At 54.4% G+C, this 13,661-nt stretch overlaps 1 protein-coding gene across 2 annotated transcripts in view; it reads right to left on the bottom strand.

Annotated features, from left to right (window-relative positions):
- Positions 1-13,661, bottom strand: part of MLLT1 (MLLT1 super elongation complex subunit) — a 66,704-nt gene that overhangs the window by 12,764 nt on the left and 40,279 nt on the right. Inside the window, exons 4-5 of one of the 2 annotated variants that reach the window (XM_047777359.1) lie at positions 5,630-5,773; positions 2,355-2,480 (exon numbers count right to left, since the gene is read on the bottom strand). In XM_047777359.1, coding sequence (XP_047633315.1) covers positions 2,355-2,480; positions 5,630-5,773 — 270 coding nt within the window. The remainder of the gene's footprint in view (positions 1-2,354; positions 2,481-5,629; positions 5,774-13,661) is intronic. The other variant, XM_047777360.1, reaches the window with a different exon arrangement.

Raw genomic sequence — 13,661 nt, 5'->3', positions numbered from 1 at the left:
ATGGCCCCACATGGCCATGGGCTCCTGCCGCCTCCCTGGAGAGAAGTCAGCCCCTGAGCCCTGGTCTCAAGTCGGCACAGCAGTTGGAAGGAGTGCTCATACCACGAGCCCCCAGCAGCCTGTCTAAAGGGGCATCTTGGGGGCTGGCATGTGGAATGGGGCCCGTCTCTGAGGGTTCCACTTCCAGGCAAGCTGCATCTCAAGGAGGGAGGCAAGAAACAGAGACCCTCACGCAATTCTGGCCTCTTCCTGCAGTGGCCATGTGCCCAACTGGGCCGCACGGCCCTGGCCCCAAGAGGTGGAATGGAGCACACCTGATGGGCACATCCGCGGATGTCCCCAGCCCGGGACAGCAGAGCTTCCCGTGGGCCAGGCACGGCCACCAGAAGCCTCAGAGCAGCGGCTGGTCACCCAGAGGCCTGTGCAGGCATCTGAGACCAGTGGCTCTCTGAAGTCACACACTAAGTTTTGAGCATCACGTAGACATTCATAGGGGCAAGAACCACGGCAGTCATGTTCTCAAAGCTGTTGATGACCCCAAATGGCTGAGAATCAAGTGTTAGAGCAAGGTCGACTAGGCTACCTGGCTGACACCAGACAAGGAGGGGCAGAGTGCCCTGAGGCTGCAGGTACATGAGGCCAGGGAGCTGTGGGACCAAAGGAATAGGCGCCTTCAGAGTGAGCCTTCTGGAGGCTCCCCTCCTAGGAGGCTCCAATTCCTACCTGCCAAGCAACCCTCCGGGGGTCCACAAGCTGGGGCAAAACCACCACCTAGGGCCGCAAGAGCCAAACTCCACAGAGGCCCCAGGCCGGGGGTGGTAATGGGCGAAGCCCTTCTGCCCGGAGCATGCAGCCCGGCCAAGCCAGACTCCTCAGGTCCCAGCAGCAGAGAGCCCATCTGGGGAAAAGAGCCAGTGCCCAAAGGGAGGCCCTCCACTGGGGGAAGAGGCCAGTGACTCCAAGGGCAGGACTGTGACAGCAGGCAGAGGGGTCTGCTGGAGAGCCATGGGCACAGAACCTGACTGTGCTGCCTGAAAACTTTCACAAGGACCCCCAAGGTCACAGTGCCCGTAGGCCTTCTGGGCCTAGCAAATACTCCACCCAGGGTTCTCAAAGACCTCAGCAAGAGATGCCAGCAGCAGTCTCAGCAGCTGCAGCTCTGCCAGCCACTGGAGCGTCCTTGCCACCTGGGAGGGGATTTCTCAGGTGACTTGAAAGTGATGTGTACGGAAGAGATGGCAATTCCCACTCTTTCTATATCTTGCATGGACTTCCGAAAAACCATGGTGGTTGAGAGAGAAGCTGCCAAGAGGCCTAGCAAGAATTGTTCTTCCATGTAAGCTCCATGAAGTTTAGGGAAAGACAGACCCAGGAGGCCGGTATGGGCAAGAGCCCGGAGCCACACCCTGTGCATGAAGACCCAGGCCTTGCAGGTCTGGAGGGCTTAAGTCAGATGAATCTGAGGATTTCAGAGACCTGGTGGCCTTGCGGAAAGTGCAGAAAGACCCTGCCTGGGTGATGTGGCCCTCCTCTAAGGCCGCTGATGAGCATAAGGCTATATAAGACAGCTGAGAGCTCAACCTGCCCCATCTAGCGTGCCCCAGGCTTCCAACACCCAATGGTGGGTGAAGCAAGAAAACTGCAAGATGAAGAGTGGATAAACTCGTGGGGTCGGTGGTGGATGAGGGGCAGCTGTGCTGAGAGCCAGGTGGAGCCTGGCCTCCGCAACCGAGCTGTGCGGGGTGGCCTCAGGGGACGGAATGCACACTCAAGAAGGAGTCCACTCCAGGACAGTTCAGAGAAGGGGCTCAAGAGGGCAGAGTGCCCCCTGCCCACTGGGGCTGAGAGGAGACGGCGAGATGCTTCTCCCTGGGAAAGAGCTCGCTTGCACACGTAGCTTCACCTGGCCCTCCCCCAGTCAGTGCTCTCTGCTGCCCAGGGCTGCTGTCCAAGGAGGCCAAGCCTGAGCAGCCACGGGAGGGAGCGCCTGGCCCTGACAGAGTGGTGTCCTGGCTACAGCTCAGGAGGCTGTGGTGGACACACTCTGTCCACGAACCCCACCACTCAGCCACTTGGGGCTCTGGCCCTATGTCCTCTGACTCAGTGGCAGGGAGAATGAGGCCAGCTCTCTGGCCTCAAGAGGAACGGGGGAAGCCCTGTGATAACTTGGCCATCTGTGCAGTTCAGGAGGGCCAGCCTCCTGACAAAGGGGAGCAGCTGTGCTCCGAGAGGAGGATGCCAAGGGAGCGAGTCCGGGGACGGAAGGTCCAGCTCTGCAGAGGGGGCGCCCTGAGCCCAGGACCCGCCGCTGGGCCCCAGTGCGCCCACGTGCCTGGGCCTTCCACCTCACTAACCTTGGAGCCGTGGGACGGTTTGGTCTTCTTGGGGTCAGAGAAGGCAGAGAGTGGAATTGTGGGTAACATGGGGTAGTCAGGGCTGGGCCTGGACACCGTTTCTGCTCCTTCGGGCATTACCATCACCTAGTGATAAAGAAGAGACAGATGTTATCAACGAGCAAGGAGGCCGACTGGAATCCAATTGGCAAGAGGAAGTGGGCCTGTGGAGCTTCCCTCTGGGGAGGGGCAAGGAAGCTTCAGCGGCAGGCATCTCCTCCGGGAGGGGCCGTGCGAGCGCTGGAGCAAAGCGGGGCTGCGGCGGAGAGCCAAAGAAGCCAGGTCCCAGGATGGCTGGGCATGGCGGACCACAGGCCGGCCGAGAAGACGCAGAGCGTGCCGAGAAGCACAAGGAGCTGTGGCCAAAGCAGACCCGCACACGGCGGTGAAGACAGACCAGAAGCGCGGTTGGGAAAGGCGGGAAGCCAGCCAGACACCGCACCAGGCAGCGGTGGCAGAGGGAGCAGCGTCTGTGGGATAAGCGCTCCTGACTCCCAGGTCCCAGTGTCCTCACCATCTCAGGGTGAGGTGGACAGATGGGGTACACGCAGCGAGGCCAGACAAGAGAACTGCGGGGGGTGGGTGCAGGGGAGGAGCCCGAGGAACCAGGCGGTGTTCCAGAAACACCTGCCCAGTTCCAGCCAGGCTCCAGTGGCACCTGCCACAGGGGGAGAAGGCTGGGGGCAAGTTCTCAAAACACTGACACTGCAAGTTAACACTACTAGCGGTCAGCTGCTCAGAGGGAGCCTTCCAGATGGTGTTGAGCCAGAACAAAAGAATAAAGTGCACAGGGAAAAAAGAAGAAAGCGTTTAGCTTGCTAGAACAGACTATCAATAGCCCTCAGACCCTGGGATTCCCCGACGGCCCAGAGCTCTCATCTGAGGAGGCTGAACTCACACCCGGGTGAGGCCACGGGGACGCCACGTTGATAGGAGGGCAGTGGAGCCTGAGGCCACCTGCTCAGAGCCTGTGTGAGCACAGCACACTTCACCAGGCACCCAGAACCTACCTGCCCTGGCAGGTGCCTGGGGCCACACCATCAGGGGCCGCACACACACTCTAAGGCCACAGGGAAGCGACTGAGAGTGCAGCCCAGGCAAACAGCGAGGGCCACAGTAGGCCTGAGTTCCTCCACCCACAGAACTTTTCCTTCTACTTTTGTTGCAATTCCTCCTCTCCCCGCAAATGAACATCCTCGATGGACACCGTTTCAGGGCAGTGCGTGGATGCCCTCCTTGGCCCTCCCTTCCTCTCTGTGGCAGCACGTGGCTCTACCTTCACCTCCTCCGTGGGCTTCATGGGGACCTGTCTCAACCTCGGCCACTGAAGGAGCCACTAGTTATGTGCCCTTCAACAGCTGATGGGGCAAAGGTCGAGACACAAAGCCGAGGGGCCGGGTGACTGTCCATCCAGGGCTGGCCTTTGCCCCACACAGTGGGAAGTGGCTCTGGTCACTGCTGAGGGTACCTGAACCTCATGTGAGGAACAACAGATCTCAGTGACACCCGCCCCCCCAGCCAAGGGTGGCACAGAAAGCCGTTGTCTCAGACTTACGGATCGGCCTGCTCCTCCTGCTCTTCCAGCGCCAGCATGAACCCGAGTGGGCTCTGGGGCCATCTGCCACCGCATGGCAAAGGCAGCCCCACAGGACCAGGAGCCCCAGAATGGAGACCACGGACTGCGACTCAGGGCTCGGGAGCCACTGTCCCATTAAAGGTCTCAGGTGGCTCCTCAGACCAGCACCAGCCCTAAAGGCCCACAGCCCCAAGAGCGAGAAAGTTCCTGACCAGCCAACCAGCTCTCTGGCAGCCCCCACGGTGGAAGGACAGCGCCCAGCAAAGACCACAGCTTAGCAGCCCAGGCCTCCTCCTCCCTGCCTTCCTCAGAGCAGGCCTTCCCCAACTGCCAGCCGCACCTGCCCTCCCAAGCACGCTCCCTAGCCTCTCACACCCCCTCGTCCCCCGCCCTCCGGTTTATGTGTTTAGATGATGCACACTTAGCCTTCGTCTCCTCAGAGCAAAGAAAACATCTCCACACAGGGGGCCAAGGACTCGGTCCCTGGGTCTCAGAGCTCTGTCTGTGTGTCTGTCTCCTGGAGAAGAGTGACCTATGGAAACTTTGGGGAACACCCAGGAACACCTTGGGAAAATACCTTGGAAAATACTTGGCAGTGAAAACAAGGCGGAGCAGCAGAGCCAGTGGGGAGACTACTGAACACAGCAAGCCTGGCCTGCTTCCGTGGCTCTCCCAGAACTCCCAAGCAAACTCCAGGCGGACATCCGTGTAAACCCACTCCCGTACCCCTCTGCTCTGTCACTGGACTCCATCAACCATCATGTGGATTAGACTCACACACTATTCTTTCAGTAGGAACACAGCAGAACTTAATCAAACGTTCTGCAATGAATAAATGTTGGCTCTCATAGTTTTAAAAAAGTATGTATGGAAAGACCCAACTGAATGCAATGAATAGGAAAGGACTTGCTCCCCAGGCCCAAACGAACCCAACCCAAACTCCCTATGTGCGCTGGGGAGGTGGGCCTGCCCCCACCACACCCACCCACCCACACCCCCGACCCGACTCCTCTGCACAGGCACTGGCTGGCACCAGGGCAGATGCTGTGACTCCAGGATGCCCGTGTGCTCCACCTGCACCTCCGTGAAGACAGTCCGGACTGTGCCCCTCCCCCACAACCAGCCAGCCCACCCACACCAGACCCACGTGCTCTCTCTGAGAGCCCCACACGTGCTCCTGGAATTCCACCACCACACTGGGATCACTGGCCACACAGGTCACTACAGAGACCTGACCCTTTTATTTGGCCTGTGTCACAAGGACAAAACTGCCAGGAGCATGCATCATCAGGAAACCCCATACAGAGCCGCTGCTGCCTCCCCAGATGACTCGGCCCAAGCGCAGCCTTGCTGATCCGGTTAAAAACTGGCTCCAGCACCTCACCACGCTGACAGGCTGGCCTCACGCCCATCCCTGCCCCCTTTCCATGGAGGAAGATGCTAATTACTCACAGCCAACAAGAAGCTATGGGGCTAACTAGAGACTGTCACAGCTGACAACGCCTAGCACAGACTCGGGACACCCAGGTCCCATCCAAAGCTGCCGGGTATCCGATCACACACTGGAGAGATGTGCCCCCGAGAGCCCTGGGCACCCCCGGCACCAATGCCATCCAGCACTGGGAGCCTTGTGGGACCCACGTGCTTGCAGCACACTCACCCCGCCGGCCATCAGAAGCTTGTACCGGAACTCCACAGTAGGGTTGTTGAAGGTGAGCTTCTCACAGCGCAGGTGGTTGACAGGCGGGTTGCCCTCCAGGTTCAGGAACAGGTCGTAGGTGAAGCAAACCTTCCTTGGCTCCTCCTTAAACAAAGAAAACAAGGAAGTCGGTTCAGAGGGGTGGGCAGGAGGCCTCAGGGACAGCACGGGACACGTGGCCGTGCTCCCCACTGCCGGGCCTGCCCTTTCCTCCCCTTGGACCCTCTTCCACCTCCCTCTGTGTGTTTCTCATCTATCTGCTCACCCAAAATGTATTAAGTCACTATTTGCAGAGGACCTAGCAGAGCAGACAGAAATAGGGATCATGAGGATGACGTTCTCAGGGGGTTAATGAAGCAGCCCTGCTGATGGTGTGGGTCCCACACACACCCCTCTGCGCTCCGACCCTCACGGTGCTTGGCCCACCGACAGGGAGAACAAGGTGCCAAGACTCACAGCTGCTGATCACCTATGCTGAGACTGGACCCCAGGCTCGAGGCCCAGGATCCTGTAGCCTCAACCCCTGGGCTCCTTCCTGGAAGGGAAATTTCTCCAAAGACATACAAGCGGCCGTCAAGACATGAAAAGATGCTCACCACCAAATCAAAACTACAGAATACCACCTCACACCCACTAGGATGGCAATTAGTTTTTAAAAGGGAAATGAGTGCTGACAAGGATGTGGAGGAACCAGAATCCTTGTGCTGTTGCTAGCGGGAATGTAAAATGGTGGTCCCTTTGGAAAACTGTGTGAGAGTTCCTCAAAAGTTAACTGTCGAGTAACTGTATGATCCATATACCCCTCCTAGATGTACACCCAACAGAAATGAAAATACACATTCACATAAAAAACACACACACCTACGTCCACAGCATCACTCTCAGTGGTCAAAAGGTGGAAACCATGCAAGTGTCCATCAACAGGTGAATGCACGAACATACTGTGGTCCACCTATGTAATGGAATGATAGCCACAAGAAGGAACGAAGCACTGACATGCGACATGGATGACAATCAAAAACATGATGCTCCGTGAGAGGAGCTGGACCCAGAGGCTTGAAACTGTAAACAAAAGGGGAGGGGCATCCAGCATTTGTCCTACTTTTCCGCCAGGTAAACATACCGGGGGTGGGGGTGGGGGGGGACAGCACAAATGTATTCTGGCTGATCTGTGAAGAAGGAATGAGATTTTCACCAGTTTATGATTACTGATGGACTAGTAATCTAGGCACTGTCCACTCTGCCAACACCACAAGCACAGACCACCTTTGGGGAAGATCTCACCTCCAGATTCAAGTTCACCTTGGCAGGAAAGACACAGATTGGAGCACTGTCCTAAATACAGACACCTCGGGGACGAGGGCAGTGACAAGCCAGATGGCACCAAACTCTTCAGGACAAATACACAGAGGAGCTTCAATAAATAAATTGCCAAGAGAAAAAAAGAAAGAGATGGTAGAAAGAGAATCCATAGACTCACAATGCCCTGAATCACAACATGTGGGTCTAACCTAGATCCTGATTCAGACAGAGAAGAACTCTGAACACCTGACTCAAGATTAAGGACTCATTTGCAGGCCTGACAACAGTATTGCTGGACTGCTGAAAAGCAGTCTGTATCTTTTAGAGACATCATCTGAAACACTGACACGTGAAATGAAAGTGTCTGGGATTCGCTGCAGGATGACCCAGGCAGGGGGCGGCAGTCCCAAGACCACTGGCACCAGGTGACGGCTCCCAGGGGCTCGGTGCATCACCCCATCTGCTCTTGCAGGGGCTTCAAATTCTCCCTGGTTGCTTTCTGAGTGGACACAGGGCTGCAAGGCTGTGGGCTGGGAGGAGGAACTCAGCTAAGGGCAGGTGTCAGCAAGGGGAGGTGGACAGGTAGCAGGTTGTCCAGTGACACCCCCGTCCCCACCCTGTAAGGCACAGGGCCAGGCTGGGCCTGGGGCCTGCTCTCCTAGGACAAGGCCTGCTCTCCCAGGCCTTGGCTGCCTCACCTGTAGCATGGGGAGGATGAGACACAGCCACAGTGCTCAGCTCTGCACCATCAAGACATGGAAACTGCTTGCTGTTTTCACCAGGAAGAGATGGAGGCTTGAGGAGCCCCGAGGAGACACAGCAGATAGATGGGACACGCACAGGATTCCCCAGGCAAGGATGGGGCTCACAGGGACACTCTGACTCTACCCACTGCCAAACTCAGGTGCCAGAGGCTCAGAACCAGGCCTTCCTCAAGTCTCCACCCTCTCTGGTGACCCCTGCCCACACAGCCGTAACCTGGTGGTGCAGGTGCCAGGCAGGTCCAGCTGTTCCACTCACTCAGGCTCTTCAACCGACCCCCCTAATCCCCCCAGACCACTCTCCTCCAGACCGCTTGCCGCCCCCCAGTGACCCAGCTGCTTCTACCGCAGCCCCCTTCAATCCACAGAGTTTAAACTGGCTCAGGGCTCACCCCCAACCCACTCCTTTAAAACCTGCCAATGGCCTCCCTCCAAGGGCCTTCTCTGACCATTATCCCCAATCACAGCATTCGTCACGGTGCGCAGGATAGATGTCTCTTGTCTGTCCACCCACCCCGCTGGACAAAGGGACTCCTTTTGTTCCTATGGGGCAGCACTGAGCAGGCACCTGTGTCTGCTGGATGCTGTGTGTTCACAGCAAGGCCAGGGCCAAGGAGGGGTCTCTCCCTTCCTCAGAAGTACTGATGTGACACTGACAATGCTCTATAACATGACTTTGCAGAGCATTGCTGCTGCCAGGCCAGGCACTCTTCCAAGCACATAACATGAATGCTCCAAAGCACAGGTGCTCTTACTGTCCCCATTTCACAAATGAAGAAACTGAAACAGAGGCGGATAACATGCCTGGTGCCACGAGGCTGGCCAACAGGGAGCCAGCATCACCCCAGGCAGGCGGTGTTCTCTGGAACCCCTGGTTCCTGGAGCGGGTTCTCACACCCACACAAACCAAACAGGGCAACACACTGGCCCGAGACAGACTCACAGAGGTGAGCGGTATGGAGCAGAGCCAGGGGCGGAGTCTGGGCTGGTCAGAGGCCTCTCCACCCCACCCCCAGCACCCAGTATGTGCCCTGCAGCTGACACGTGCCTCCCAGCACACTGATGATCGGACCTCCCCCAGGACAAGTGCCCGGGCCTGAGAAGCTGAGGAACTCCAAGAGGCTGGTGGACTACTTCCTGCCCAGTCCCGGGAAACTCCTGAGAAAGCTGAGGCGCAAGCAACACCGCCAGCAGCACACCTGGTGAGGAGTGGCCAAATTCAAGGTGTGTGGGGACGACAATCCCAGAAGTAACATCCTTAGCCTTTCTAGCCGGACCCCTCTCTGTGTTAAGGCCTCAAGTGTTCTCAGGCCAGGCCATGGGCAGTCACCCACTCCCCAGGCCACTGGCCATAGGCCAGCTTCTTTCTCCAGCCTCAGCAAACTAAGATGCAGAGGAACTGGCCAAACTGGTGCCAGCACCCAAAGCCAGCAGCACACACACTTATCCACAGCACAGGGAATGTGGGCCATGGGGCCTATCCAGGCAAACAGCCCAAAGCCCTGGGCCTAGCTGACCTAAGTTCTAGATGCTCCCTCCACCACCTTGGACCCGGCAAGGGCCAAGGCAAGGGCCATCTCCAGGGCCTGGCTCTTCTGCAGCAGGGATGGCTCGGAGGACGCAGGGTCAAAGAGAAGACTCCCAGTCTCGCCAATAGGGCTGTTTCCTCACTGTTTTCTCTGCCCATGTTTGACAGTCCCTGAGAGAGGCCCCGGGGTTTGCATATGCTGAGCTTTAAGGAAAACCAGGTAAATGTGAATCTGATCATGGCACTAGACCTAATTGCCAGTTTACAGGGCTGCAGTCAGCAACAGCCCTTTGGGACAACAATATAGCTTCTTAAAATGCTCTGCGGGGGGTGGGGGAGAAGAGAGTAATGGAGAGAAAAAAAATTAATAAAGCTTAAGAGATTCAACAATCAATAGCAATGCACTGACTTTATCTGAATCCTAATTTGAACAAATTATTACAAAATATGTGTCAGACAACATGGGAAAATTTGGCATCACTGGTATTTGATGATTTAAAGAATTATTAATTTATTAATTCTAGATATGACGATACTGCATTAGGTTTGGGTTTTTTAAAAGTCTTATCTTTTTACAGACACAGATTAATATTAATATTACTTTAAACTAATATTTACAGGAGTTCCCGTTGTGGCTCAGCGGTAATGAATGCAACTAATATCCATGAGGACGTGGGGTTTGATGCCTGGCCTCGCTCAGTGGGTTAAGGATCCAGACATGGCTCAGATCTGGTGTTGCTGTGGCTGTGGTGTAGGCTGGCAGCTATAGCTCCAATGTGACCCCTAACCTGGGAACTTCCATGTGCCACATGTGAGGTCCTAAAAAAAAAAATTAATATTTGCACAAAGGGGCAAAATAATTAAACAAACATCCTCTCTTAGATTAAACTTCTAGTCCATGTGCCTCTCTCTCCCTTGACTTAGTAAAAACCAAGAGAAAGTTAGACATTAGGTACATGCAGAAGTCATTTTATGTATGTATGTATGTACATACGTATGTAGTTGCAAAAGTCATTTTTTTTTTGGTGGAGCCTACGGTTCACAGAAGTTCCTTGGCTAGGGACTGAACCCTTGCCACGGCAGTGACAACCAAGGCACTGTGCAAAAGTCATTTTAGATTGAGTGGTTCCAGGAACAAGACTTGCCGATTGCCATGGTGATGGCATCCCCGTGTGAAGAGTATGTACGATACCCAAGCAGGCTGCTTCACGTAGGACAAGGACTGCTACCAGAGGCCATGTTTATCTGACAGGTACACACACTGTACAAGGAAGAACAACAGTGGCTCAGGGTGAAAAGGAGGAGGACTATGCAGGGTGGGGTATCTGATTTTTTTTTTGCCCAGTAAAAATACCTATTAAAAATTTTTAAATTAATATTTACAGATTAAAAAAAAAAAAAAAAAAAAGGATGCCTATGACCTGATTCAAAATATCCTGGGAGCAGAGAAGAAAACAGCACACTCCACAGGTGAGTAACAGCTGAAGTTGGGTCATGGGGGCTGTGACGGTTTGCTCTGCTGGCCTCTTTACTTCTATATATATTTTTTTGGTTTTCTATATTTAAAAGTTTAAACACACATGCTCGGCCCCACCCCAGGCTTGCTCATAGCTTCGCATTCAAGCACCCACTGACTACCTATATGAGTTGACTCTATCCTGGTACTGGGGAAAGGGGGCAGGCAGGCCCAGTGCCACCCTTCAGCTCTGTCCCCCAGGATCCTCTGTGGCCACAGGGCCACGCGCCACCCCACCACCAGCAGCCCTCACCAGCCTTCCCTGGGGCCAGCCGCTGTTGCAACAGGCTTTATGAGGCACCCTATTTCATCCGCCAAAGCTCTAAGCATCAGTCACTGCTCTCACCACCTGTCAGGAGAGGAAACTGAGGTCTCATGGTATTTAATCACTTGCCAAGGCCACACAGAACCACACTGCAGTCCCGGTCATGTGCAGGGCCCTACTCTTCCTGCACACATAGCTCCTCAAGCCCAGCCCACCGGTCCCTGGCCCATGGCCAACTGGAACAGGGTGCTTTCCTGCCCAGGAAAGAGAGCAAAGGAAGAAACATGGAAAAATACATCTGAAAGCAAACACCTGAAATTCCACTTCCAAGATCGAGCCTACCGACCTAGTTAACAAAAGCTTGGGGAGGGCCACTGAGGCAGCTTACAGCAGCGACAGTGCCACTCAGCAGGGGAAGACATAGCTCATCTGAGCTACAGGGCACCTACACAGATAGCACAGGCACTCGGCAGGGCCATGTACTGACAGAGGAAGGCCCACAGGTGTTTAGTTTAAAATCGCACCTCTCTCTATCTCCCTCCCTCTCCCCTTCTCTGTATGTGTCTGTCTCTGTCTCTGTCTCTGTCTCTCTCTCTCACACACACACAGAAAAAAATGTTTCTTGGAGTTCCCTGGTGGCTCAGTGGGTTAGGGATCCAGCATTGTCATTGCTGTGGCTCAGGCCATTGTCGTGTCGCAGGTTTGATCCCTGGCTTAGGAAATTCTGCATGCTGTGGGCATGGGACCAAAACAAAGCTGTTTCTGGAAGGTTACTGATAGTGGTTAGAGCGGCTACTTCAAGGAAGTAGACTGAGGAAGAGGCTTTAATTCCTTGCAACCCACATATATCACCCTTTACAGTTAGAAGAGAAAAACTTAAAAAGTGTTAAGAAAAGGGCGACGTGGGCTGGAAACCATAGGCTTTGGGGCCTGAGGTCTCCCGGATGCCAAAGCAGCTTCACTGCTGTCTTGCTTTGTGACACTGGACCTGCCACTTGACCTCGCTGAATCTTGGCAAGAGAAAGAAAACCACAGGGTTCTGGGTGCAAAGGGAAGGTGGGAGCAGACTGTGATTCTGGCTGGCAGCAAGAAGTGGGTGGCCCCTGCTGGGCCCTCCCTGCCTCTGAGCCTGCTCTACCCAGGCCAGGAGGATACGCCACCATGAACTCAGACCTGCCTGGGTCAGGTGCATGGGGACGGTCACCAGAGCACTGTGGGTCACAGCCAGAGACGCCTGTCAGTATGGGGCTATGTCTGGATGTCGGGGTTGCCAGGGACATTTTCTTTCTTTGAAAATGGACCTTTAACTCTTGAACATAATGGTCCATGCCCATTGAGAGGTACTCAGAGGGAACACAGTGACCGAGGAGGCGGACTTTGGAAAGCGCTGGCTGCTGTGCTTGCTGGGTAACATCCAGCAGGTTATGTTACCAGCTCCTGCCTCAGCTTCCTCACCTGTGAAATGGGGTAACAGACCACACCACATACGAGCACTCATCATTCCACACGGATGTGGAAAAGTTCCAAGCCTTGCCTCCCAGGGAGGACAGCCAGAGCGAAACCTCGAGTAGGAGAGAAGCCCAAGGCTCTAGAACAAAGTCTTGCACATGAATGTAACACCCACAGGGGAAGAGCCGGAGACACATAACCACTGCTCACCCCTGAAAGAGCAAAAACAGTGGCAGACAGAGGTGGAAAGGGGAGAGTTTTTTTTTTTTTTTCACTCTGCATGCTTCAGTATTGTCTGAATTTTTGGTAACCTGAATATATTCGTGTATTGATAAAAAATTAGAAACCAAAACAGGGAGTTCCCTTTGTGGCTCAGCAGGTTACAGACCTGACATAGTCTCTTTGAGGACACAGGTTCGATCCCTGGCCTCACTCAGTGGGTTAAGGACCCAGCGTTGCTGGGCAGCTCCAGTGTGACCCCTAGCCTGGGAACTTTCACATACCACATGTGCAGCCAAACAAAGAAAAACAAACAAACAAAAACAATAAAAGGTAGCAGGAAGGAAAACACAATTTAAAGAACTTTGTATGGAAACAAAAAAAATTTTTTGGTCATACCCAAGACATACACAAGTTCCCGGGCCAGGGACTGAACCTGAGCCACAGGAATGACAGTGAGCCACAGCAGTAAAAATGCCAAATCCTTAACTACAAGGCCACCAGGGAACTCTGGAAACAAATATTTTCCGCTTAAAGTTAGCGTCTATTATCTGGAGCCCTCACTTAATGATCTATCCTCAGCCTAACACCAAAAAAAGGTGAGAAAGGAGCCAGCAATATGAACATACACATGAGACGGCAATTTGACAAAGAAATCTGGACCAAAAGAGACAAAAAAGAAGGAAGGATGAGGCATCCCAGGATGAGCCCATGGGTGCTGGAGTTAAAGGGGACCTAGGAGTTATCTGTCTCCTCCCGGACTTCACTGCCCCCATCCAAAAGAGACCACACCTCCATGCCCCCAGTGCTGTTGAGACAAAGAGACACAAGAGCCAGTTATGCAAAAACATGGACCACCTCTCTCAATTGAGGACTGAGGCTGTTTGAACCCAAAGTTTGACACCTGAGAGAGCACCCTGGCTGATGTGGACAGGCCTCCCTCACCACTGCCC

This window comes from Phacochoerus africanus, chromosome 4, assembly GCF_016906955.1.
Source record: "Phacochoerus africanus isolate WHEZ1 chromosome 4, ROS_Pafr_v1, whole genome shotgun sequence".
Lineage (NCBI taxonomy): Eukaryota > Metazoa > Chordata > Mammalia > Artiodactyla > Suidae > Phacochoerus > Phacochoerus africanus.
Note: the sequence above shows the minus strand (reverse complement) of the source record. Positions and strands in the feature narration are given on the sequence as shown.